Source organism: Chenopodium album, chromosome 12 (genome assembly GCF_948465745.1).
Source record: "Chenopodium album chromosome 12, dcCheAlbu1.1, whole genome shotgun sequence".
NCBI lineage: Eukaryota > Viridiplantae > Streptophyta > Magnoliopsida > Caryophyllales > Amaranthaceae > Chenopodium > Chenopodium album.
In genome coordinates this window covers 52865971-52893703 of record NC_137845.1, presented here as the reverse complement: position 1 = coordinate 52893703, position 27733 = coordinate 52865971, and the positions used below count along the sequence as shown (strand labels likewise).

Below are 27733 nucleotides of genomic sequence, written 5' to 3'. Positions count from 1 at the left end.
ACATAAATATATATATAAAAAAAATTATTTTAAAAAACTCAAACAAACCGTGCATCACACGGATTTCATCTATTTTAATTTATAACTATAAATCACTATGCATGACACGGAATCTAACGTAGTGTCAAAATACACGAGCACCCCTCAACTAATTTTACTTTGTAAAATTAAACTTTCGTATCAAATTATAGACCCATATATAAAAGGAAATTAAATGCCAAAATTGACTTTCCTTTAACAATTCTCCCCTCTTTCTTCACCTCTCCTCCTCCTTCGTCTCACCTCCACCATCATCATTCATTCATTCATCCTCTGTGACCCTCTTCACCTCCATTTCTTCCGGGGGTCCCAAAAAACCAAAAAAAATAAAAAAACACCCAAAAATTAATCAATAATCCCAAAAAAACCCAGAAAAAAATCCCAAAAATTCCCAGAAAAAAATTAACCACAATTCTCAATTACCATCATCATCAATGGCGTCACCCGACATGATGGGCGGAGCTCCACCACCGGCGGCCGCAGATCCGGAAGGAATCGACGGCGTAAGAATGTCATGGAACGCTTGGCCGCGCACAAAAGTCGAAGCATCCAAGTGTGTGATCCCAATCGCCGCATCAATCGCTCCGATCCGCGCACACCCAGAAATCCCCACTCTACCTTACGCACCTCTCCGTTGTAAGACCTGCGTTGCTGCGCTCAACCCCTTTTGCCGCGTCGATTTCGCCGCAAAGATCTGGATCTGCCCCTTTTGTTTCCAGCGCAACCACTTTCCGCCGCACTATTCCGGCGTTTCCGAGCACAATGTTCCTGCTGAGCTTTACCCTCAGTACACCACAATTGCTTATTCTCTCTCCTCAAATCCGGGGGACCCACATGCGCCTCAATCGAATGTTGCGGCTGTTCCTCCTGTTTATCTCTTTGTTCTTGATACTTGTATGATTGAAGAGGAGATGGGATTTGTGAAATCGGCGTTGAGAAGGGCGATTGTGTCGTTGCCTGATAATGCTCTTGTTGGGTTTATTTCGTATGGTACTCAGGTGCATGTTCATGAATTGGGGTTCTCTGATATGAATAAAGTTTACATCTTTAGGGGTTCCAAGGAGATTGCTAAGGATCAGGTGTTGGATCAGCTTGGATTGGGTCCGTCGTCTCGGCGAGGTGGTGGACCTGGACCTGCTGGTGCTGCTGGCCCTGGTGGGTACCCCAGAGGACAGCCGGTTGTGCAGAATGGATTGCCTGGTCCCGGTGTTAATCGGTTCTTGTTGCCGGCTTCCGATTGCGAGTATACTCTTAATGCGGTGAGTTTTATCATCTGGGATTGATGATGATGAGTGAATTGTTGTTGATTTATGCAATGTAGGTGTTGTAAGATCTTATAATTGAGTAATGACCTGTTTTGCTTGAAATTGATGATGATGATGTTTGTTTTATAGTGATCTGATTTAGTTCAATTTCTCCAATGTAGCATGATGAGTGGTTTTGGTTTGTTGACAGATGTTATTGTTATATAGTTACATTTTTTTTTTACCAAGTATTGATTTTTGATTAGTTCACATGTATAATTTGCAAGTTTGTTTTTTGATTTGTGCCTTTTACTTTATTGGGAGTGTTTTACTCTTCGTTTGGTTATAGTTGATTCGAAGTGATATCTAGGAATTGACCAAATTCTAAGCACATGTATTGGAAGTGATAATGACTCTTTGGTTGATTGCATCCTTTTTACCCAGGGAGCGTGGGCAAGGTTATCAACTTCTCCCTTTTGATGGGAGAAGTTGTAATCTTTTTATGTTTATTATTTGTTTAAACATAGTCGTTTGGACTTGAATTAGACATGGGCTGTAACAAATTCCTAGCCTTGGTCGTTTTGTAAATTGTTTGCACGCTCTTGGTTCTAAATTGACTGTCTTACATAGTATGAGAGTTGAGTATTTGACATTGGTAATTGAGATGAATGAAGAGTCCAAGCTATATAAGTTCGTGTCAAGTTAACAATTTTCAAGTTTTCATTTTTCCTTTATAATTATGTACATGTTCTTTATCCTCCTAATTAAGTGAACACAATTAATTTTTCACTTTTTGGGGATTGTCTGGGGTGGGGTTTGAAATGTGCTAATTTTTTTTTTTTGTTTGTGAATTTTAGTTACTGGATGAGCTACAAACAGACCAGTGGCCTGTACCACCTGGTAGTAGATCATTGCGGTGCACCGGTGTGGCATTGAATGTGGCTGCAGGGTTGCTTGGAGCCTGTTCACCAGGAACTGGTGCTCGGATTATTGCTTTGGTGGGTGGTCCTTGCACAGAAGGGCCAGGAACGGTATGTTTGCTTTGCAAGTTGTTAGGGTCATGCATTTTCTTTAATTCAATGCTACCCTTCTGTCGCAATTAGTGATATTAACAGGTTTGCTTCTGTGGCTTCTATCATGATTTACTTGGCTACTTGCCTGTTCGCTATATTGTCCGGTTCATACGCAAACGTTGAAGATATTCTGAATATAATTTATAATTCTCTCTATGCCACATACTAATTCCAAGAGTGAGAAAGAGAATTATAAAAAAAAAAAGTTAAGGGGGTTCATTTTCATTTTTTAAATTTTCAAAGATTATTGTCTCAGCAGGCTTCATGTTGGAATTGGAAACCAGTCATGCTTTCAATACTTAAGTGTGTTTCTCATTGAAAATGAAGTTCAATATGCTTTTATTTTTTCAAAAGTTAATGGACCAGCCCATGTGTTGGATAGTATAAATACAAAGTAAAGCATTGATATAGGGGGAGTTCCAGGCTGTTGCTACCCACTCTTCCCAAACTCCACCTCTGGTTTTAATTCTGTCCACAGCTAATGATTCTCAAGAAACTCTTTCTATGGTTACATTGAAGTAAAATTTGGGTCATTTAGTGGGGGAGGCAAAGCAACTTGTACTTGAGAAGTTATATAGGGTCTTGTCTAAGCATGTTTTATATTTATCCTTTTATTTACCGATGCATTATGCATACTGGGATTTACTGTGATCTGTGTGATTCAAATCCTGACCGTTTCTTTATTTTGCCCTTTGTGTTTCTTTTCAGATTGTATCCAAAGATTTGTCAGAGCCTGTTCGTTCCCACAAGGATCTTGATAAAGACGCCGCACCCTTTTTCCAAAAAGCAGTTAAATTTTATGATAGTTTAGGAAAACAGCTTGTCAGCCAGGGTCATGTGTTGGACCTCTTTGCCTCTGCGCTTGATCAGGTCTGTCATTTTCGTTGTCATAATTGTATATGTACTATGTTTTTTCTTCAATTATATAGTGTGTTCCTCTTTGATTGATTTACTGGCATTATAAGACTTGCATATGTCAAAAAATTTGTATTGATTTTTTTTTTTTTTTTTTTTTTTTTTTTTTTTGTTGAATTGAACATGTTGTGTATATCGATTTGCTATCTCTATACAATATGCTATCTTGGCTTCTGCCTGGATGGTCTGCTTGATAGCAATGTGACCGAGTTTGTGTTTTGTCTTTTCATGGTAGTTCCAGTACTAGCTCTGTCCAAAGGACATATATTTTCATCTTGTTATAATTGTAGTAGCTATAACTTTTAATATGCATATTAAGGCTAGACATAGGCATTTCAATTGCTACTTTGTTTTCTAATACGGCTGTGCGGAATATTTTTGTTGGGTTATAACTTATAAGTATTGGAAATCTTACTTAAAAAGTCAATCTTTTTGCTCACAAGTAGGATGTAAGTGACTAAGAACCTTGTAAAATTGGGTGAATGATATATCAGCACATGCAATTTTTTATTCTTATAATGAAGATTTGCAATTTGTTCATTAACGGAATCACAATACTTTGAAGGTTGGAGTGGCAGAGATGAAGGTTGCTGTTGAAAATACTGGTGGTCTTGTTGTGCTATCAGAGAGTTTTGGTCACTCAGTGTTCAAAGACTCCTTCAAGCGCCTATTTGAGGAAGGAGAACATTCTCTTGGTTTATGCTTTAAGTATGTATATTTTATTTGTCAAGCAAACAATTATGTGTTGCTACATCCTGTGTTTTCCCTGTTATCTTTTTGTTATGCTACTCTCTGTTTTAAATTCTTGCACCAAAGTTTCTGTTTAGTGATTAATTCTGTCTTATCTGCAACAGAAGTTGTTTTAGATAGTCTTGTGGCTTTTAGGGAGGTAAACAAACTTCCCTGATTACTTGTATTGGGATGCCAGCATTCCAGATGGTGTTTCTTTCTGCTTTAATGATAGAATCATGCCAGCATGGCTTGTTTTAAGCTTTTATATCCCTTAGCGGTGCATTGTTTGACTGTCTAGTGAGAATTTTAATATTGATTATTACAATGGATGATGTATCTGGGAAGATGGTCAATTAAGAAATGTAGCAAATATAATGATCATCAAAGTCAAGATTTGAACCTCTGTTTATTCCTTGATGATTCTGCCATTTACTTGTTTCTGAGAGGTGAGGGAAGGAAAAATATTGAACTCATAAAGCTGGGTCATTGTCATCCAAGAAGCTAGAAGCATTGTCATTGATTTTGGTTAAGAACAATATTTTTGTACTTATAACAAGTTCCTTTGTGCTGAATTGTAGTTTATACTTATGAATTTAAGAATACTAGTAGTAAAGAACAATTATGTTCCTTTTTATGCTAAGATTTGTGTTGTTTTGGGGCACTAATGATATCAGTGAATCGTTGCTGAATTCTATTTGAAGCAGTGATTACTTGCCCTACCCTGTTATTGATATTTGAGAAGCTTTATTAGAAGAGTTAATACTAAGTACTTCTTTGTACCTCTTGTAGAAAGGGGGCGTCCTTGATGTTTATAGTGGCATTATTGTTCTTTTGTTCTCTTTAAGTTTTGGTTTTCTTGATCTGAACAAGATAATTGTTGTCAATAGATTGACAAGGATTTTGAGTGAATACCTTTAGAAACTAGTCAAACTATGGATTTCGATATTTGGCTCTAATTAAATTATGCAAGTCTTTGATTTTGGTTTCTTATTATGCTGTGATGGTGTATTGCTTCTAGATTAGCTGATGTCAGACTTGTTTTTTTCTCAGTAGTGAATTTTGTGGGCTAGGTGTGTCATGCGGTCGATGTGGATATTCACACAACCCGAACAAAATTATATGAGTTAATGTATTGCGGAATGTGAGACATGTAGTAATTTTGAATAATTTTGGCTTGGAAGTGAATTTAAAGAAGAGTTCTCAAAGCGGAGTTTGTTGCAGAGCTCTTTTGGCTGAGCTGATTGTATAGTGTGATGCTCATCACCTGCTAAAAAAGACATATTGGAGGATGGCAATAATTCAGTTGGCTTGAATTGTTACTTGTGAACATCACAGACCATCACTAATCCAACCCCCCTTCTGGAGGGAAGGTGTGTTGGGGGGAGGGGGGGGGGGGGGGGGAACTGGTACATGTACTGTTACAGTTATAGACTATATCTATTAAAACCTATCAGGTACAAGTCTTCCCATACGTGTTCCTTGTACCATAGGTAGCACTTTCATAGACTCAGCTTCATGCTGTTGGGTTTTACTTGCTTTTGCTGTTGTCTGAAGATTGAACTTCAGGCTGGTTGATTGGGCTCTTGGAGAAATATGTCTGAGAAGATACCATCAAGTGTAGGTTTTAAGATAATTTACGTTAGGGTTTGTGTTCCATATATCCACTTAATGTGGGTGTCTTCCCTTGTTACATGGTTTTGTTTATTTATTTATATTTTTATATATACATGATCATTTCTGGTTTACAGTGCCCTTTTCCTATCTGTGATGTGTTTGCTACTTACATAGGCCACAAGGTTTTTCTTTCCTTTTTTCTTTTTTTTTTTCCCCTCTTTTTAAATTAATGCACCTATGCATTCGTTATTAAAATCCACTTTTTTTAATTTTTGCTGATACTTGTCATTCTTTATTATGCTAGTGGCGCGCTTGAGATATATTGTTCCAAGGATATCAAAATTCAAGGCGCTATTGGACCTTGCACATCACTAGAAAAGGTTTGGCCTGAATACTTCAAAGTCTTCCTTTAAAGTTTCTGTAGTATTATTGTGTATTTCTTATTCTTTCAATTTCAACCTTGATAATTGCTGGAAGATTCGTCAAGGTTTGTGGAATCAGCAAATGTTGTAAACTAGGTTCAGCTATGCAACCTAACACTGTCACTATTTGTCCTTGCAGAAAGGAGTTGCCGTAGCGGATACAGTAATTGGACAAGGAAATACAACAGCTTGGAAGTTATGTAGTCTCGACAAAAATACTAATTTGACTATTTTCTTTGATATCTCGTCTAGCGAAAAAGCAAATCCTTTTGGAACTACAAATCCACAATTGTACTTGCAGTTTCTGACCAGGTCAGTTGCTTTGGTGATTAAAAATTCATACTTATGTATTATTTTTGTTGAACATCCTGAATAATTTATCATTTCATGAGCTTATCTGACTGTTAATTGTTTTGTTTATTGGCAGTTATCAGACTCCGGATTGTCAAACAATGCTTCGCGTCACTACAGTCAGTAGAAGATGGGTAGAAAGTGTTGTTGGCTCAGAGGTGTGTTGCTTGAGAATTTTAATCATAGTTCTCGATTTCTTGCTTCATAAATGATCATATCTGCATGATTTACTTCTCCCAACCTGTGTATCTAATACATTTCTTTTGAATTCCTATACAAACATATGCCTCTCTATATTAAAGGAGCTGGTAATTTGCATGTTTGGTCCAAAATCTCTAGGTTAGCTTCATAAGATGTTAAATGTGAGAGTGAGACTTGCTGCAGATTTACTAGTTCATGCTGGTGGGATGGAGATAATGAGTATTGAGCAAAATATGCTTGTGGAATGGTTGAGCTTTTGCTCATGTGTATATGTACTTTAGTAGCATATTCTGTTGAATTTCTAATTATGGAAGTTTTGTAGACAAATTTTGGACGATGACCTTACTCTACTTTTTTTCAACACTTCCTTCAATGGAAATTGTCATATTACTTGCAAGTTGCGACATAACTTAATTAGGTAATTGCTAAGTGCGGAAATATCATGTTTGTCCTTATGTAATTACTTTATCCCACATTATAAAAATAATTGATTTTATATTAACTGCCATCTTCATCACCACCCAAATCACTGTCACATATTAAACTCACCACCACCGTCCTACATTACTTTACTGCTAATTATTTCCCCAAATCAAAGCCTCACCTCCACTTTCACAATTCCTTTTATTGAGAGAAGGAGAAAGAGAAAGAGAAGAGAAACTGATGAATTTCTTCAGGGTACTGATTTTTTTTTTTCCCTTCTGAATATGAACAACTGAGTACCAATTCGAAGGAACTGTTGAATCTTGATTATATGGATGAAATCCCTCAATTTGGGTTGGAGATAAAAGAATGAGGAACACTGCTTCAGTGGTTGAAGCTTGAAGGGAAGGGAATTCATTAGGATTAATTGAGTATTTTATGTTTAATTGAGTAATTTTTTTTTTTTTTTTTTTTTTTTTTTTTTTTTACCTCAGGCAAGAAGGTTGGTTGGTGATGATGGTGGTGGATGATATGTTGTAACACTGGTAAGGGAAGAGGGGAAGTAGGGGAGGGAAGGTGGTGGTTGAATAAGGGGTTGGTTTGGTTAAGTAAGATACTTAGTGTAATGGACTTTTTCCAAAGCAAAAGATAGTCAAAATCTGAGAGCCTGACTTGTAGCTTTTGCTCTAACAGTAGTCTATAATCTTGCTACTCAATACTCATAGTCAGCTCTAGAGTAAAATGAATAAATGCATCCCTCCGGCCCTCCCATTTTAGCTCAATGTTTAAAAAAACATTAAATCTACAATGGATACGGGTTGTTTAATAGTCAATTATGTATCCTTTCCTTTAGTGTGTTGACCAGTTATACTGTTATAGCTGATGCTGCTTGTTCTGCGTAGTTTTTGACTTGTGATGCGTTACTTGTTCATTATTTTGACAGTTCCTATTTGTAATGATGATAGGCTATACCTGTGAGTTATCAGTTTCCATAAGCATTTTAGTCACTAGAAGTTTAAAGCATTATTTTTAATTTTTTGATTTAAAAAAAAAAAAAAAAAAAAAGAATTTATATTGGTTTGGATGTCCTGATAGTCATAACTTCAATAACCTTGTTCAATAAAGAAAATATTAAAATTGAGTGGGCTGCGTTTAATATTTTATGTTGTTACAGCGTTTTCTGGAGCTGTGTATTTTGGAAATGTAGGTGCAAATATTGAGATAGGGCATTCTTTTTGCAGGAACTTGTACAAGGATTTGATCAAGAAACTGCTGCTGTAGTAATGGCTAGATTATGTTCACATAAGATGGAGATGGAGGTACTCTTTTCGCTGTCTTTGTGTCCTTTAATTGCTTGTTTATTCCCAATACGAAGGCTTGTATCTGGTAGTACATATCTTGCCATCCTGCTTATATTTGAAAGGGACTTAATTTATTTTATGTGGGCTTCTCATTATTCCTTCCAGTAATTCCTGTTTCCTGATAAGCTCATAAGTTGCGCAAATAACCATTATACATTTTTAAAGCTAGTTCATTTTGGATCAATTATTGATCCACTAGTGCTCAGTTTTTCCCTCAGCCTTCTATTTGCTGTGTTGTACTTTCTGTGATTGTTTCCTATGCTAACCTCCTTATGTCTGTTAGCTTCCTCTTCTAGTTTTAGCTCTTTGGTTTGACGTAAGTTGTCTTGTTGCAGGAAGGATTTGATGCTACACGGTGGTTGGATCGGAATCTAATACGGCTTTGCTCCAAATTTGGTGACTACCGGAAAGATGATCCATCATCATTTACATTAAACCCTTGTTTTTCCTTGTTCCCTCAGTTTTTGTTCAATTTAAGACGGTCACAGTTTGTGCAGGTACTTTTTTGTGGGTTCTGTGTCTTTTATATTATTTTTTGTACAGATCTCAATTATATTTTGTTTTCTTGCAACAGGTGTTTAACAATAGTCCTGATGAAACTGCCTATTTCCGCATGCTGTTGAACCGTGAGAACATTACTAATGCAGCTGTGATGATTCAGCCATCACTTATATCATATTCCATGCTTTCACCTCCGTCTCCAGCATTGTTAGATGTGGCATCTATTGCAGCTGATCGCATACTTTTGCTGGATTCCTATTTCAGTGTAGTTATATTCCATGGCATGACAGTCGCTCAGTGGCGTAATCAAGGATACCAGGATCAACCTGAATACAAGGTATGTCCATTTTTTGGATGGATTTTAGTGTGGTCTCAAAGTTCTCTCTTTGCATTATAAAAACTTGATATCGTTGCCTCATTGGGTGGAGATAGTACTGTCCAAGTAACAGCTTACTTTAAAGTAAATTTGTCCAGCACCCTGGTCCAGAAATTAGAACATATTTTCTGGTGCTTTCTTTTTATCTTGTGCCAGTGATATCTCATTGTGCAGACCGTTGTTTATCATCTTTTATCTTTTACTTTTCAGGATTTCAGAGAATTATTAGAAGCTCCAATTCAAGATTCTCAAATGATCATCCATGATCGTTTCCCTGTTCCCAGATTGGTTGTTTGCGATCAGCATGGTTCTCAGGTCAGTACATTTCTCTGATCTTCTATCTTTTGTACCAGTGTTTGGTAATTTCTGGATTTGATGCAAACTGTGATATGTATATACTGGAAGGCAAGGTTGTTCATTCTGTAAAGTAATAATAATCAGTAGATGTGGAAAGCTACCCTGCAATCCATGGCTAAAAGGCTATCGTATTCTTAGTGTTCCATTTGTTGCCTTTTTATGTCATTACCTTAATTTGGATGACTGGCAGATTGACAAGGCTCTGTCTTTAGCCATAGTTTTTTTTGATGTTTGGGAGCTCTAGAAGCTTTGTACTATGTCTTCCCTTTCGCTGTAGCTGCCATTTCTTCCTAATAGAGTTTGTAAATTGGAATAAATGAGATAGACAATTCTTATAGCGACACATCGTATTAAGAAATGTTGATCTCGGTGAAAGATATTACCACTATTCTTTCTTAAGTTTTATTGTTTCTTTCAAAGGCTAAATAATTATACAGTTGACCCCCAATGTCCCATGATCACCATACTTGTATTAACCAATAAACAATAGTAAGATCGTCTATATATAATACAGTAAATGTGATGCAATTATTTAACTGGTACTACTGCTGTCTACAATGATCAACAGGCTAGATTTCTTTTGGCAAAGCTGAACCCATCAGCGACGTACAACAATGTCAACGAGATGGGCACTGTGTCAGATGTAATTTTCACAGACGATGTTAGTCTTCAAGTGTTCTTTGAGCATCTTCAGAGATTGGCCGTGCAATCTTGATGGACATTTTAGGATTTGTCCTAATTGTACAAGTTCAGCAGGTGTGGAGTAGTGAATATCTTGGGTTCTTAAGTTGTTAACCTTGATATGCCTTGAGAGCGCCCTCGGGTCTAAGTTAACCTGAAGATAAATGTGGACATATATAATTCTTTTGGGGGTGTTTTGAGGCATTTTGAGGTTTGAGGCAATAAAAAGAGCAAGAAGCCCAATTGACTCTTTAAGTTATACACAAGGCACAATCGATATAAATTGTGAGAATATATCAGTTGTTTCAGGCGGCAGGTTTTAGTCAGGATATCTTTCATTCCTATTGTAATCATCACAGGTTAAAAGTATGTGCTTTTATTTTTTATTTTTTGTTTTGAATTTTTGTATTTTGAATTCTCCAGGTTTTCTGTAGTGCATTTGTTCCTAGAATTAGGAACCTACTCATGTGTCGCCTCATTTTCGTTCATTTCAGCTCCAAACTGTAGAATACCGTCTTTGTTTTTCATGTTTGGACTTATTTCCAGAATTTTGGTACAGTGAGAAGGTTTTCTTTTCCCAACCACATTGAGGGTTGGAGACTAAAGATTTCTTGTGGCTTAGTCATTCTTGTGTTAATAGGGCAAATCAGGTTCTCAACTTGGAGTGTATTTTACGAACAGCAGAAAGATCCTAATGATCCTTGGTCTATATAATGGAAGTTGTTCTTTTCCAGATAAATGCATTCTTAACCGCAAATTAAGGGATTATAATCATGTTTAATGGGAATTATATCCATTATAATCAGTTGCACGTAGACATGTTGTGACGTAGAGGTAATTGCACTTGGGTGTTTAATGGACGGGTTATTGAATACATATAGCTGATCCTAAATAATATAGCATGTGCAGGGATCTAACTACTCCGAACACTGATTAAAACTAGAGCTGTCAAAAGCTGATCCGACCCGAAATATCGATTCGAAGCCGATTATTAACCGACCCATTTGATCCCGGAGAAATGGTGACCCTAACCCGACCTGAAACCAACCCTAGACCCGAGTATGTGAGACCCGAACCCGAACATGAACCGACCTAGAGATGACCCGACCCGAATGTAACCCGTAAATTATTGACCTGAACCGAACCCGACTTGAACCGAAATTGATCCAAACCCGTTTAACCCATCAAAACCCGAATTTAACCCGACCTGATTTCAACCTGACCGTTCCTAACCCGACCCGAATTTAACTCGACCTGAAATCAACCCGACTTGTTATTGACCCGACCCAAATTCAACCCAACTTGTTATTGACCCGACCCGAATTTTACCCGACCTATTACTAACCCGACCCAAAAATTCAACCCGATCTGTTACTAACTCAACTCGAAATCAACACGACTTGTTATTGACTCGGCCTAAATTCAACCCAAATTATTCCTGACCCGATTTCAAATCACCTTAAATGCAATTTAGACCACCTTGTTATTGTTGATCAAAGCATTTTGTCTAGGGAGACCAAGTCGGTCCAGGCCAGCAAAAGAAAGGAGCATCATCCCCAAATTTAAGAGTTAAATATAGTATATATTTGTTGTATGGTCAAAGGAGATAATTATCTGATATTCCTAAATTATAGACTATAGTTCCCCAGTATGTTGCCATATATATTATATACAAAGGAAATAATTAGCTTGATAAAAATGATAATTATCTATTTATAGTTAGTTGAACCCGAATATGACCCGACTTAGAAATGACCCGACCTGATTGTAACATGCAAATTATTGACTTGAACATAACTTGACTTGAACCCAAGAATGACCTGACTTGGAAATGACCCAACCTGATTATAACCCGTAAATTATTGACTTGAACCGAACCCGACTTGAACTCGAGAATGACCCAACTTGAAAATAACCCGACCTGATTATAACCCGTAAATTATTGACTTGAACCAAACCCGACTCAAACCCGAGAATGACCCGACCTGATTCTAACCCGCAAATTATTGACTTGAACCGAACCCAACTCGAACCCGAGAATTACCCTAACCCGTTTTAACCTGTGCAAACCCAAATTAAACCCGACCTATTGTTCACCCTACCCAAATGTAACCCGACCTGTTATTAACCCGACCCTAACCCGATAAGATGTATGACCCGACGTGACCCGACTCAAGCATAACCCAACCCGAACCCGAACCCGACCCGCATAGCTTACGGCATTAACCCAAATTCACTCGACCCAAACCCGACCCGTTTACCCGAATTGACAGCCCTAATTAAAACTACCCAAGTTTTTGTCTCAATAGCGGCGATTAATCTAGCAAAACTATAGCAATGGCATGCAACTTTGGACTTTACGAGCTAAAACCAGCCTAGTTAACTAACGGAAGGGGGATCCTGTTGGCAACAACCATGGCAGTAGTTGCGCAACCTAACGGCCAGCCTACCAAGAGATACTCACAAGTCACAACAAAGTAGACATTTGCATAAAAAAATAAAAATAAAACAACAAAGTAGACATTGGCACATCGCCCTTCACGTGGAAAAATTGCAAAAATAGAGTTCCGTTGCCGGGACTTGAACCCGGGTCTCTCGGGTGAGAGCCGAGTATCCTGACCAACTAGACTACAACGGATATGTTGTTAATTATTTGATAGTAAATTAAAGTATTAATATTACAGCAAATTAAGTATTAACATCGTATTGTTTTTTTTTTTTGGATTGTCCGTGAAATGAACATAAGGAAATATGCTTCATGTGTATCTTTTTTTTTTCTTTTCTAATTTAAATTGGCTCACTTTCATTCCTAGCTTGCTATTTAGGTGAAATTCGCCCGTTATGCAAAATCTATTATATGGCAAACATGAACTTGATCGACATACCACTATCAAATTCTTTTAATAAGAATTGATTCACATAAATGCTAATGCATTACTTGATACAGAGTAGCTATTATGCCAAGTAAATTTAACGATCACAAGCGAAAAAACTTAGAACATTAATAAGTACAAGTAACATATACAAGTATATGTTATTTTACACACTGCTATATAGTTTACATTTTATTGGAGAGAAATAAAAAGATTACAAGACGTCGATTTAGATAATCTTCCCTTCTAATTATCTCATAAGAGAATTTAAGGAGCAATCTTTAGAGGAGGAATATCTTCAAAGTCCCAGAGCTCTTCCACACTCTTGAATGGTCCCTCCGTCTTGTTCACGAACAGATTTTCGCCATCTATGATTCGTTTCTACAACAATTTTACAGTGTAATCAACAACCTTAAACAAAAAGCCAACAAGAAAAGAAATTCTGGATTCAAATTCACAGTAATAGCTTACCTGTTCTTTGAAAGCTGAAAGAGAATCAAAGTCTTCTTGAGGAATCTCCCACCCGAAAACCTGTATGTTTTCCTTGATTCTATCCGGGTTACTCGACTTAGGGATGACACTAGTCCCTCTTTGCAATGCCCATCTTACAAGTATTTGAGCTGGGGTCTTTTTTAGCTTCTTTGCTACTTTCACCACCACTGGATCATTCAACAAATCTATCTTCCCTTCCGAACCCAACGGCGAGTATGCCTGCTCCAAAATATTGCAACACCACCCATTTTCAGAATAATTTCATATTGTGGATTATATTGATGTGCTCAAAGATCTAATGTGAAAAGTTATTAACCTCTTACAAACCATTTGTAGTAAGGTGAGTAAACGTACACATTACAAATCAACTAAATGCTGAGAATGTTGTACTACTACTAGTATTACATTAGTACATAATGTTATGATATATCGTTACCTAGAGTATATAACTCATGTAATTTTGGAAAAAGTTGACTTCAATTCGCAAAATTTTCCATGTCGCTAGTTCTACTTCAAGGGTCAAACTCAACTATGTTCGAAAATTTTCATGTTACTTGTATTTGTCTCTATTGAAAGTGTTCATGATCATGTCTATATATCTACTTTTTATTATTGAACATGGTACCATGGTGCCAAATATAACATTTCCTCAGACATGAGTTACTTAAGAGCACATTCCATGTTATATTTAAGGTAAATGTGACATCTTACAGTGGCGTGGATGCCATGTTCCCTACAAGCATTGAGCATCTTCTCGTTCCTCCATCCTGGGTGCATCTCCATCTGAAATGGCAATTCATGAAGATCATTAATCATATAGCAAAGAAAAAGCAAAATTCAAATCACTCTTATAAACCAAATTGTTGTTGATCTTAATTGTTTACAAGTGTACTTATTAGACAAAGTCCCTATTATTAGGCAATTTGTATGTTTACCTGACAAACTGAAGGCTTAACAAGAGCAAAAGTCATTAGCTTGGTAAGCTTTGCGACAGTGAAGTTGGAAATGCCAATGTCTCTAACAAGACCATCGGCGACAAGCCTCTCCATTTCCCTCCAAACTCCTTTCATGTCAAACTCTAGCACGTCCCCTGCTTTTGGTGGCATGCTTGCGCCTTCCTTTAAGCGAAATGGCCAATGGATCTACAAAACAAACAATAAAAATAGCCTAGCATAAGTGTTTATTTGGATCATACTAATATAATAAAGGACCAAGGTACATAAAATAAGAAATAAAATGTGATTAAGAAGGTAAGATAATTTACAAGGTAAAGATCAAGATAATCAAGTTGAAGTTTTTTAAGGGTGTTTTCGAATGCTGGTCTAACCCTCTCTGGAGTCAAATCAGTGCACCTACAAACTCAACAAAAAAAGTAAACAAGTTTAGTTTATGCGACTATATGACTTGTAATTGTAACCATTATATAAAAGGTGTAGAAATAAACCATAGTTTAGAGGTGACAAAAAGGTCAGTCCTTTCAACTCCAGCATGAATTGCAGCCTTAATGCCATCACCAACCTGATAACAAATGTTACAAATCAAATTTGTGTAGTAATAAAAGGAGTTCAAGCTATTTTTATAGGAAATTAAAATCAAATACTCCCTCCGTCCCTTTATTACATGCCTATTTCTCATTTTGCACGGGATTTAAAAAAGTTAAAAATTCCTTAAAACTAAAAATTGAGAGTACAAATATGCATGTGGGGTTAGAGAGAGATAGAGATAGAGAGAAAGAAAAAGTGGTTGAGAATTAGGAGAGAGAAAGTATTGGGAATTGATGTAAAGTACAAAAAAGAAAAAGGAAATTGATGACAAATCATCAAAACAAGAATAATATTGGCAAAAAGTACAACCTATAAATAGAAATAGACACTTAATTTTGATCACCTCAAAAAGGAATACAAGCATGTAATAAAGGGACGGAGGGAGTAATATAAAATAGTATGCTTTAAAAATTAAAAAAAAATAAAAAAAATCATAGTGAAAGAGTCAAGTTACCGCCTCCTCTACATCATATTCCCAAGCTGTGTCAATATGCCTGTAACCAGCCTGCACAAAAAAAAAAAAAAAAAAAAAAAAAAAAAAAAAAAAAAAAAAACATTATTACATTGTTGGCATAAAACGGGCCTAATTTTTTGCCAAAGCCCGACTCATGAATAGGCCCAATCCACAATAACAATTTTTACACAATTATTGATTAGCCTATACTAAAACTCAACCTAAAATGACACTTGTCACGATGTCATTAATCAATTCAATACAATAGACTTAAACTAGTACTCCATAAATCTATAGTTACCATTCTATTATTCTTCTCTTGGAACAACATTTCATTGCTTACTTTCTCTCTCTCTTTTTTTTTTTTCTTTTTTTTAAGTGTTTGAAAAAATGAAGTGTAACTGTATATTGTTATCACATGTTTAAAAAAAAAAAATAAAAAATAAAAAATAAAAAATAAAAAATCCAACATTAAGCTCGACAAGATTTACCCACAAACACATTAAAATTAACAAATAGATAACAAAATCAATTATTCATGATATACTTGTATCTAAAAGCGTTCATTAACTCATGACGAAAAAATTTAAACACTAAAACCACGTTTTGTAAGGTATAGTAAATCGTAGGGTAATGGATGTTTGTTTAATTTTGTTAGGATTTCTAATGTGTTCATTATAATCATTACCATGTATATGATCATCTAATCTTTATTACCTTCAAACATGTGATTTTGTTCATAAATTCCCATTACTTCACTAATATCTACCACCTTTAATTAAAATGATAATGAATATTTGTGAAAATAATGAGTTATTTGAGGAAGGGCTAACATTACAATAGGTATAGACATGAATTTTCTCCACAAATTTATTTTACTAGTATATAAATTATGATCTTTACCGTTTAGGCGTTTACCACTATTTATTACCAACTATCAAACGAGCCCATAGAGTGTTAACACTAAGCTGATTATGACAAGTACATGCATGTTATCTTCTACATAGAAGATATAAAAATAAAAATTTGTACAATAACCTAACATGTTGCTCGGGTCCAAAAACTCGTTCATTTTAAAAAAAAAAAAAAAATACCATACCTCGACGATGGCAGTTTCAACGGAGTAACGAGCTTGAGAGCCAGATTTCCACGTCCCCAAACCAACGCAAGGGATAGTATGATTACTCATCAATTTGAAGTACTCCATTTTATCATTTGCTGGAACAAATGTTGCTCGATGCATTTTTTTTTTTTCAATTCGTTTTCCCTCAAATTAGTTCTCTCTTTTGGTTTGTGAAGTATTTGTTCTAGCAAAATCTAGATTATATATACTTGGAATAAGTTGATGAGTATATTATATAACTCATAGACTCATATTAGGTTGTTAGCCACGTGTATATATATGTTATTAGTTAGTTAGCCACGTAGCTTACTATTGGCGGTTTAATTAAATTATTACTTTATAAAATATGATGATTTCTGTTCTGTTCTTTACTGGATAACACTTGTTAGTTCTTACTCTAACTTCTCCAGAGAGTCCTACATCTTGAAACATCCGTAGTCTTCATTCTTCAATACCTTCGAATTTGCGTTTAAAATATTTAGGATTGATTCTCTTTCTCTTCTAAGTTATATTGGCTTAACTGAAAGGTGGATGCATGGGTACGAGGATCGCTTTATATCCGTATTAAATATTTCACTAAATGGATGAAATTTAAATTCGTGATTTTTTTTTTTTTTGTCACATTAAGGGCATGTTCTCATTGACTGAACTCAGCTGAACTGAACTGAACTGAACTGAACTGAACTCAGCTGAACTGAACTGAACTGAACTGAATTGAACTGAAATGAATATTTTATAAGAGAAGGAAATTAGGAGCTGAACTGAACTGAACTGAACTGAACTGAACTGAATTGAGCTGAACTGAACTGAACTGAACTCAGCTGAACTGAACTGAACTAAATTTCAACGTAAGAGAACAGGCCCTAAGTATGACAATATGGTTGAAGACTAACTCAAATATAAACTTAAAATTATATTAGTTGAAATGTATGCTTAAATTATTGGTTGGAGTTCTTAAAATGATTTTATATTTTTTATATTCTATCAAAATTATTTAAAAGACTTAAATTTAATACAAACTGATATTCATGTGATATATAATCAAATCGATTGACTCATCACTTCGATTATTGGAACTTAGCCAAGCGTGACCCCGATCAAATCCAATAGAAAGGACATTTTCACCAATTCAAAATACTTTGTACATATACTTGATATTTTTTTCTTCATGGAAATACACACTCTAAATTTTACATTATTCACACACTATACTGTATATAAAAAGAAAATATTGTTTTAAAAGTAGAGAAGTGCTACTATAAGATGAGACAATGTTGTAATGCTATTACCATTTTTTCTTATTAATAGGAATTAAGATTAGCCTAAGAATACTGATTGATGAAGGCTAATTATCCATAGGCCGTATGATCTTTTTACTCGATCACTCCTATCATTGTATGAACCTCAGGCTCAGGAAACTTTGTATGATCATGTTAACTCTTACTTCAAAAACTGAATCCATTAAAATGTGTTTGGGCTCTTGATATAGTGAATTCTTTGTAGCCCACAACAAAATTATGCTAGTCATTATTGACGTTTTTGTCGCAAACCTATCAAAATTGAAGATAATTGAACTAAGGGCCTATTCTGATTTACGGAAATGAACTGATTGAAGCTGGACTGAATATTTTATGAGAGAAGGAAATTAGGAACTGAATTGAACTGAACTGAAAATAAGTTGAAGAGAATAGGCTCTAACTTGAGCAATTTCAAACAACCTATTTGCCATCTAAAACCTATTTTCCATCAAAATTGAGGAAGATTAAGCGACCCGACCTGAAGGACCCATTTGCCGGGTCATGCCATGAGTTCAGTACTAGAATATTTTTTTTAAAAAATGAATAAGAGAGGGTATATATGGATACCAAAATTTTTACTCGTGGGTAGTGTAAATTGTACTCCGTATAGTTAAATGAAGGATGATTGAACTAACCCAAGCAATTTCATATAACATGTTTGCCATCTCTATATCTTGTGCATGTCTAATAAAGTGTCAACTACTGAAAAATTCACCTGAAATTGTTTTGAAATATCAATGACATTTCTTAGGTCACATGTTCACAACTATACTATATAGTTAATATTCAAGTCATGAAAAAATTGGTATAATATATTTAGTGTGCTTGCACTTAAATAATGAAAAGAGAAAATGTCAATGAGAGGACAAGTTCAAGCAACAAAAGAATTGAATATTTCCTTAGAATGTTAGAATAATGGCTAAGGATGACCAAGCTGAATAGACCAAATCTTATGTTGGAAGCAAAGAGCTGAGCTAGCTAAATCATATTCAAACTGCTATTGGTTTTATTAATTAAGTTCTAGACGCTTAATCAAATAACTATTGTTGTCATGTTCAACAGTCTGTGCTTCTAGTCAATATTGACTAGTCTGAGTATATGGAATATGAATCAATTATCCAAATTTGAAGATTTTGGTCAAACTTATTGTTTGACCACCAGTAAATCTTTCTGGTAATCAATTATCCATATAAACTAGCTAGTAATTGATACTTAGCTTAATTGATTGTTTGGTATAGAATTGAAGCGAAATTACAATGCATGTCGTTTTCTAATTCTTAGAAAGTACGGGTATTACATACTCTTAACAATTGTTCAGTTTTGGGTTGAAAATTACATATGCCTTGAAAATCACATGTAATGTAAATAATAAACACGTGAATGTAATTTTATAGTCCATTTGCTAAGTGGTCGTTGTATATAGATTCATACTGGAGTCTTAATTAAATTTTGGTAATGCTAATTAATTAATTATACCTTCAATAATGCTTTATTATCATAAATTTTCACTAAAATGTATTGCTCCTTAAATAGCTAGCCATTGGAGCATATAGTAACTAAAATGATAATTAGCTTAAAAACTTATATTGCATGATAAGCTAATTGTCAAATTAGCTTATCATTGGAGTAGCTCTTAGGATGGCATTAGGCGGATATTGAAAACTCATGAAGAAAATACACATGAATTCAATTAATACTCCATATTAATAATACAGAGTACATATTTATTCATGATCATTTTTTTTTTATACATTATTAGCAAAATTGTCAAAGTTAATTAATATATAGAGTAAAAAAAAAAAGTCAAATGTATCAATTATTTTGTAAGATAAAGAAATTAAAGTTTAACTCAAATTAGATTTTACCCTCTCTGTTTTTTAAATGCATCATTTGAGATTTCACAGTTACGGAGGCACAACTTGAATAATCAAAATGTATACTTAGATATTAGTAAAAATTATAACAAAATTATATTATGATAGCAGACAATGTTACAAATTTAACAATATTTAAATGACTGTTTATAAATATATAGTACGGAGTAGTAAAAATATTAAATCAAAGGTAACATGTAAGGGCCTGTTCACATTTACTTAATTTCAGTTCAGTTCAATTCAGCTCCAATCAGTTCAGTTTAGTTCGGTTCAGTTCAGTTCAGCTCTTAATTTCCCTCTCTCGTAAAATATTCATTTCAGCTCAGTTCAGTTCAGTTCAGCTCCAATCAGTTCAGTTCAGTTCAACTCAATTCAGTAAATGTGAACAGACCTAAATAGTGCAAAATCTCAAATATTACGTAATACATTTAAAAAGAAAGGAGTGAGGGCCTCTTCTGATTGACTGAACTGAGCTAAAATGAACAAAACTGAATATTTTATGTGAGAAGGAAATTAAGAAATGAACTGAACTTAAATGAAAATAATTTGAAAAGAACAGACCCTGAGTAGCTCAATAAGTCAATCAAGTCGAGTCAATATTATGTTTGATCAAAATCAAAGTTCATTCTTAGAACATTCCTCCTCATTTCTCAATAGCTGGTTCCTACAGGCACCTGTACGGTGCAACGTACAGTCGTTTTGTAGGAAAGAACATGATATATAAAAGTAATGAACATATAACTATAGTGAATAGAGCATACTATTAAAATATAAAAGTAATGAACATATAGCTATAGTGAATAGAGCATACTATTAAAATGTAATGAACATATACTTAGAGTGAAAATAACATACTATCAAAATGTATTAAACATATAACTAGAGCGAAAGGAACATATTTGCACAAAAAAAAAAAAAAAGAAAAGAAAAGAACGTATGTTTATGTTTTTTGATTGTCAGTGTAATGTACTTTTATAATGTTCATTGCTTAATGTGAAATGTTTATTGAATTTTGTCTTCAAATTATGGTGGTTATATATAGATGATGTTTATTACATAATATTATCATGTTCTTTGTTAATATTACATATGTTCTTCAGATATGAAAAAATATATATATAATTGGATATTCATTACAAAACAACTATATGTTTTTTACAAAATAGTTAATTCTTCTTTTTGCGTTTTTTGACAGTACCAAGCAACGTAAAGCAGCCTGCACCTTAAAATTTTCACTCATTTCTAAAACTTAGCCTATAAGTTTCATTTACACCGTGTATTTAACAACAATGACATTTACTCCCCTTCTAAAAAAAAAAAAAAAAGACATTTACTCCCCTTCTAAAAAAAAAAAAAAAAAAAGACATTTACTCCCCTTTATTACTTCCTCACCAAAAACAGAAATATAATTGCAAATAATTCCCCTTTTTCCTCGAACCATCCTAAAAATTTACCTGAAATTACCACGAACTCCCTTATCATATTCCCAAATATAAAATCTTAAAATAAAAAAATTACCACAGCTGTAAATTTATCAATATTGTAAAAACATATCCCAGAGATTTTAGAGTTTTAGACCCTTTCCCAAGCAACTAACAGTGTACACCTGCCACTTACCCAACCGGTTAAAACAAAATTTTTTTAAAAAATAAAATCCCCTTTTCTTTCTTTTTTAATTTTTCTCCTAAAATTTTACTTTAACGAGTACTTGATTTTTTACAAAAAAAATAATTCCAAAAATACAAGAATAAAAAGAAAAAATACCAAGTACTTGGCCTCCAAGGCAACACCGCCTTACACAACACACCATATAAACCGCCATTATAAACCCCTCTTCTTTTTCTTCAACCTTCCTCCTTCCCACTTTCTCTCTCCTCTTCCCTCACTTTCTCTCTCTAAAAAAAACCCAGAAAAGATTTGAAGAAAACGATGATGGAGACCACCAATTCCAATCTCAATCTCCTCTCAGAAGATCCATCAACAATTACTCTGTTTCCTGTAACATTCTTCGATGGAGAAAGAGAAATCGATGTGGGTACTGTCCCAATCACCCCATCTCTTACCTTCAAATCCTTTCAATCTATCTTAAGTTCTAAACTCCAGATTTCACCCCATCAAATCACAATCTATTTTCAACGCCCTAATTACAATGATTTTCATCACCATCATCGTCGTCGTCATGCTGTGACGAACAAATTCGATTTTGAAAGCGCCATGAATGAACCCGATTCCTCTTTCTATGTCGTCCAGAAGCGTTCTCGTCGCACACGAAGGCGTAAACCCAAGAATCATCCTGCAACCAATGGTAATAATAATGATTTTGTTCTGCTAAGAAGAGATAATAATTTTAATTATAATAATATCGGTAATAATCTTGGGAATTATAATTTGAATGAGTATTTGGAGTATGTGAATAGGATGAGGTTGATTCAAGAAGTGGAGAGAGAAAGGGAGAAGTATATGATGTCGATGAATTTGAATTCCAATGTTTATGAAGATTTGAGTTTTGGGTATGGAGGGTATTATGGTAATTTTAGTGATGATGCTGCGTCTTCTTCGTCTTCCTCTGTTTTCTGTGATGTTTGTTATAATGCTGCTGTGAGAGGAGGAATGATGGATGAAACGGTGCCGTTTCATTGGTGTAAAAACGACGTCGTTACTAAGGTTTTTCGATCGCCGGCGGGTCCCATTGCTCCACCTAATAAGAAGAAGAGTATGGCTGATTTCTTTGCTTGATTTTTTTTTTTTTTTTTTTTGAAGAAAAAAAAAAAGAAAAAAGGGAAAATTTTTGTATAGATGATAATGTTCTTCTGAAAAAGAGGAAAAAACAGAGTTTGGGGAAAACTGTGAATAATTTTGGGGATTAAGGAGGTTGGATTATGATTAATGTGGGTTTAATTAGGGTTTTAATTAGGAGAAGATTGTGTTTATTAGTAGGATTGATTTGAATGATGGGAGTGTAGCAAAAAAGGTGTTGTTTTTGCTACTAAATTTGACTGATTTTTGTGACAAAAAAGTGCCCTCCTTTTTTTGTGAAGTGTTTTGGAGGTTTGCCTTTTTTACAAAAATATGTAAGCTTCTACTATTATCATGGATGATGATATTATTTTCCATCTCAATAATATGTTGTTTAGTTTATTTTTTTGTTGGATTGATTGATATTATTGATTCTATTTAGTTAAGTTTTCGTTTAATGGTTGTGATTCAATATTATTGTCTCGTAATTTCAATTGCCAATGTTATGATTTCTATTGTTATGTTACAATCAATTTGATTCTGTTAGAATTGTGGTGATTAAGACATGATGAATTTAAGACCTTGGTGTAACAATTATAAGCAAGTAGCAAATTAAGGGGATTGATATACATTTAGCAAATTAAGTGGATTAATACTAGATTGATACATTTAGCAAATTAAGTGGATTAATACATTCGATGAGATGATGTGTTGATTTTTCATGAGATTCACGAATTGTTTGCTCAAGTCATCTTTTGCAAAGCAATCGGAAAGAGAGGTACTTTTATTACTTAATTGCACTTGCTAATTAGTCATTGAAAGGTACATTAGACTACATTATTCTTTTCTAAGTTGTAATCCATATCTTTCTAGAAAAAGCTTGAAATGACGTGAAATTTGTGATTCAATGTTCAACTTTTGTAATCACATTGGATGAAAGTCTAGGAGAACAAGTTAATCAATTTAAAATATTACTTGTAACTTATATTTTAGACATGGAAAAAAAGTCTATTTATCTTCAATTGATAGAGACATATAGTAGCCTAGTATCTATGCATGTAGGTGATGTAGCCAATCCTTTTGTCATTAAGGAGTGCTGTTTCAAAAAAAAAAGAGTGCTATTTCTTATGACAAGCTTATTTAGGCTAGTGGTTTAAAGGATAATGTACTAGATATAGTTTGAATTTACTCATTAAATATGTTTTAAAAATTTAACCCGCCTATGTAGCTAATCGTAAAACAACAAAGCTAAGTAATCTCTATAACACTAATAAAGTAATTCTATAATATTAACTGAGTGACACTTAATTTTTTTTATTTTCTTTGGTAAAAGAGAGGGAAACAAGCCTGAACCTCAATATATGAATGTATGATAGATTAACATATTAATCAATATATTTCATATTTTAGTTTTCAGAAATATATTTCATATTTTCTTTATCCAACAAACCAACGATTTAATTCATGATCTATATGTTATTTGATGTTGTCAAGTAGTGTATTATATAATGAAAACTGACAAATTCTACGAACATATTTTTCAAGGAATAAAGGAGGGTTGGTTATCTACTAATGCTTCACACAGATCGACTTAATCAATCAACATACTTCGTACGAGTATTATTTAATTAAAGTAGTTTATTTATGAACAATTATGGCAAGTAGGTAACATTTGTGTGGCATTTCCTCTACCAACTTCATTATATTTTAAGGTCCTGTTTTATTCACCTTATATAAAGTTCTGGTAGATTAGATTTTAATAGGTTAGGGGTATCTAAGTTTAAATTATAATCAAATCAATTTTAATAACGTCTTATAAGTTCTGATAAGTTTATCCATAATAGAATTTTATATATTTTTTTTTAATGTTTTGTAGGCTGTAAATGTTGGCCGAGATTATCAATACAATTCAAACATTTTTCTAGCAAATATTTTACATACGTTGATAGAGAGTTAATCATGATGTTTGGATAAAAAATAACACGAGTTTAACTGAAATAGGGGATAAAGCATACTTCTTTTATGATTATTGACATTCATATGCGCAGAGGGCAAGGAGGGGGCAGTTTAAACTTTCACATTCGTTATTATCTTAATTGATACTGAAATAGGAGATGTGTTATTATAAGTTAAGGAAAAAATTTACGTCCAAAACGATTGTCATCTTCTTCAAATGCTCCTTAGCTTCTGTCCCCATTAGTATACATGCCATGCTTATATTTAGGTCATTCCAAATTACAAATTCATATAACACCACCACTTTACATTTTTATAAAAAATGGGGTTACTCTATTAAACAAGTAGAATCATTCTTTCATTAGTTAAAACAAAATAATAGAAGTTACTCTAACAAACAAATGAGGTTACTTATTGAGGTTACTTTTACGAATAAATAAGGTTACTCATACAAATATATAAATATATTATTGTTATAAAGTTATGTGGTCACATCGTGTGGCTAGTCATATATAAGACTTACCGATTTAATTTACATTTTTTTTAAACAATCGATTTAATTTACATTATTTAGTCTAAACTTACATTATATTATTCAGTCTGGACTTAGATCCTGTTCTGATTGACTGAATTGAGCTGAACTGAACTGGATTTATTGGAGCTGAACTGAACTGAATTGAACTTAATATTTTATGAGAGAAGGAAATTTAGAACTGAACTGAACTAAACTGAACTTATTGGAACTGAATTGAAAATAATCTGAAGAGAACAGACCCTTATATTGTTTTGTCTAAATCCATATTGTATTAACTTATTTAAAATTATCTTGAAATAATTCAAAATTGTATCTGAAATTAAGAAAAATACTAATTTAATTTTGTTTGGATCTATTTGTCCAAATTTATTTGACTAAATTGATTTGTTTGAACTTATGTTCTTTGACTTTATTTTGTAACGACTTAATAATATTTTGTCTGAATTAAAATATAATATAACAATATAAAATTAGATAAGATAAGATGAAATGAACATACTCTAACAATGACTTGTAAGATCTCAATTTCATGTTTAACCTTAAACAGTTGATACATTATCTCACATCCAACTGATCCAAGCACTTATTGAAAATAGTACCAGTCGTTGAAAAAAAAAATAAAGATGATTACATGACAATAAATCTATAGTTCTAAGCTCATGTTTTGTAGTTCCCTCAAAAAAAAAAAAAAAAAAAAAAAAAAAAAAAAAGAAATTGAGAGGGAAAAAAACAAAAAAAAAAAAAAAAGAAAAAAAAAAGCTCATGTATTGTAGGAATCGCTTTCAAAAATAGCTAAGCTAACAATCTTTATACTAATAAAGTTTATCCTATATACAAAAATTAGTTGATATTTTATCCTTGGTTTTGTTAGAGATTATTGTGAGCTCAAAGGTTTATGAGATCTAGGACTCTTTAGATTGTCTTTTAAGGTTATTTTTACACTGTGAGTGATTGAGATTAATAAAGTTTAGAGTTCTGTGTTAAAAACTTGTGTGAGAATCCGCTTTATATAGTTGATTCAAGCTTGGTTACTTGCGTTTCAAGAAGCATTAGTTAGATAGTCTGCTTGATTAACTTATTGTTTGATTTGGTCCGAATTAAACCCACTTTGTTTAGAGGAAGCTATGGGGTTTTTTTTTCAAGTGAGCAGAAAGGAGAGCGAGCTTTTTATTTATTTAGATCACGATATCTTTGAAGGAAGGAGTCCATATAAAAAACTCTGAACTACCATGAGTAACCCCTCTTCGCCATGAGGTGATCGAGCTACCATATTATCTGCTTGTCCAACATAAGAAATATCAAGATAAACAACATGCATGTTTTGCAAGGAATGAAACCCTTTAGGCTGTTGTCATACCGTATATTGCACCTGTCTTATAATTATATTGTAAGGGAAAATTGATTTCAGAAGACCTTAAGGACATGGTTTGAAGTTTAAAGCACGTTTCGTTCTGAAGTAGAAAATGGACAGGTACAGAGGCACAGAGCCAAATGGAACGATATCAAGACCAACTATACTTTCCCTAACATAGTTATTGGTTTTATGATAACAAAGTGACAAAAACATACAGCTATAACATGTTTAGATTAACTGATGAAGGAATTATGCAGAACGGTAGATTTGATATACCAAGTCATGAACAGATACAAGCTATTAAGTACAATACTACTATTACTATGCTAGTCTAACTTGTGCTCAGAGACCAAAAGAAAGGAGAAAGAAAGGAAAATTTCAATCTGTATTATAGGCTAGACTAATCTAATCTAAGTCACTATTAGGTATACTGGTTCGTGAGCAAATATACGAGCTACAAAGTACAATACTACTATACTGACCTAACTCAAGCTACGAAGTACAATACTACTTCAGGTATGCTGGTGGCTGCACTCACCTTGCTGAATTGGAGACTGATTGTTTCTACATTTGAAATGTATTCGAATATCAATCTACTTTTTGCTTGTTATGCCTTAAGAACTGATGTAGCCGATTGTGAGATTTGCCATAGTTGCAAGTCGAAGAGATAAGGCAGTCTTGTATCAAGTGAGGATAAGATGCATACCATGGATCAACCAACAAAATAGCAGCATAGTCATTTATGTGAGGAATTGCTCTGTCTGCAAGTTTAGAATATACATGAATGAGGATATTGGTAAACATAAAATAAGCAGAGATTGAAAAACATGCAACCAAGTATTGGTCAATTACTAGTACTACTCACCAATTGACTGATTCAAAGCTTTCAGTATGATTTTCTTAATACTCTTCGTCTTCTCAATGCAATGTCTTATAGTGTCGAATCCAACATGAAGATTTCCTCTATTGTATTTGTTGGGTATGGCCCAAATTTTATAAGCCCATTATTTTGGTGGAATATTGTGCATATTCTAGAGGCTTTCGGAATAATCAAGCAAGGTCATTACTTGCTATTGATTTCTCTAGAATAATGTCCTACTTGAATCTTCTAGAGCATTATTGACATTGAAAGCTATTAGAATATAATGCATGGTTCGTGAATTTTCTAGAACATTATGGATACAAGAATGATGGAGGAATTCTT

The 27733-nt window shown here is 33.8% G+C and overlaps 2 protein-coding genes and 1 non-coding gene across 3 annotated transcripts; 1 reads left to right on the top strand and 2 right to left on the bottom strand.

Annotated features, from left to right (window-relative positions):
* Nucleotides 1-242: 242 nt before the first annotated feature.
* On the top strand, nt 243-10905 carry LOC145570617 (protein transport protein SEC23 E-like). The gene is made up of 12 exons (XM_081629748.1): nt 243-1298; nt 2141-2314; nt 3065-3226; nt 3837-3979; nt 5922-5997; nt 6179-6351; nt 6467-6548; nt 8256-8333; nt 8711-8872; nt 8950-9213; nt 9463-9567; nt 10178-10905. Exons 1-12 carry the CDS (start codon nt 474-476, stop codon nt 10322-10324), a joined length of 2391 nt encoding a protein of 796 aa, XP_081485874.1. The 5' UTR covers nt 243-473; the 3' UTR covers nt 10325-10905.
* A 1950-nt stretch (nt 10906-12855) lies between these two features.
* Nucleotides 12856-12928, bottom strand: TRNAE-CUC (transfer RNA glutamic acid (anticodon CUC)). Its single transcript has one exon. It is a non-coding gene; the product is annotated as a tRNA-Glu (tRNA).
* Nucleotides 12929-13226: 298 nt separating this feature from the next.
* Nucleotides 13227-16911, bottom strand: LOC145572607 (aldose reductase-like). Its single transcript, XM_081631563.1, has 8 exons — nt 16753-16911; nt 15654-15704; nt 15100-15173; nt 14920-15007; nt 14591-14797; nt 14367-14438; nt 13635-13874; nt 13227-13544 (listed from the first exon to the last, which is right to left on the bottom strand). The coding sequence occupies exons 1-8, from the start codon at nt 16894-16896 to the stop codon at nt 13431-13433; spliced, it is 990 nt and encodes a 329-aa protein (XP_081487689.1). The 5' UTR covers nt 16897-16911; the 3' UTR covers nt 13227-13430.
* Nucleotides 16912-27733: the final 10822 nt, after the last annotated feature.

What these genes read in the sequence shown, in the direction of transcription:
- LOC145570617 (XM_081629748.1), top strand. Translation starts at nt 474, where the DNA reads ATGGCGTCACCCGACATGATGGGCGGAGCTCCACCACCGGCGGCCGCA. An exon ending in GCACAGAAGGGCCAGGAACG is followed by an intron (nt 2,315 to 3,064) that starts GTATGTTTGCTT and finishes GTTTCTTTTCAG; the next exon opens with ATTGTATCCAAAGATTTGTC. An exon ending in TCTCTTGGTTTATGCTTTAA is followed by an intron (nt 3,980 to 5,921) that starts GTATGTATATTT and finishes TTATTATGCTAG; the next exon opens with TGGCGCGCTTGAGATATATT.
- LOC145572607 (XM_081631563.1), bottom strand. Translation starts at nt 16,896, where the DNA reads ATGCATCGAGCAACATTTGTTCCAGCAAATGATAAAATGGAGTACTTC. An exon ending in TTTGTCACCTCTAAACTATG is followed by an intron (nt 15,008 to 15,099) that starts GTTTATTTCTAC and finishes TTGAGTTTGTAG; the next exon opens with GTGCACTGATTTGACTCCAG. An exon ending in ATTATCTTGATCTTTACCTT is followed by an intron (nt 14,798 to 14,919) that starts GTAAATTATCTT and finishes TTTGTTTTGTAG; the next exon opens with ATCCATTGGCCATTTCGCTT.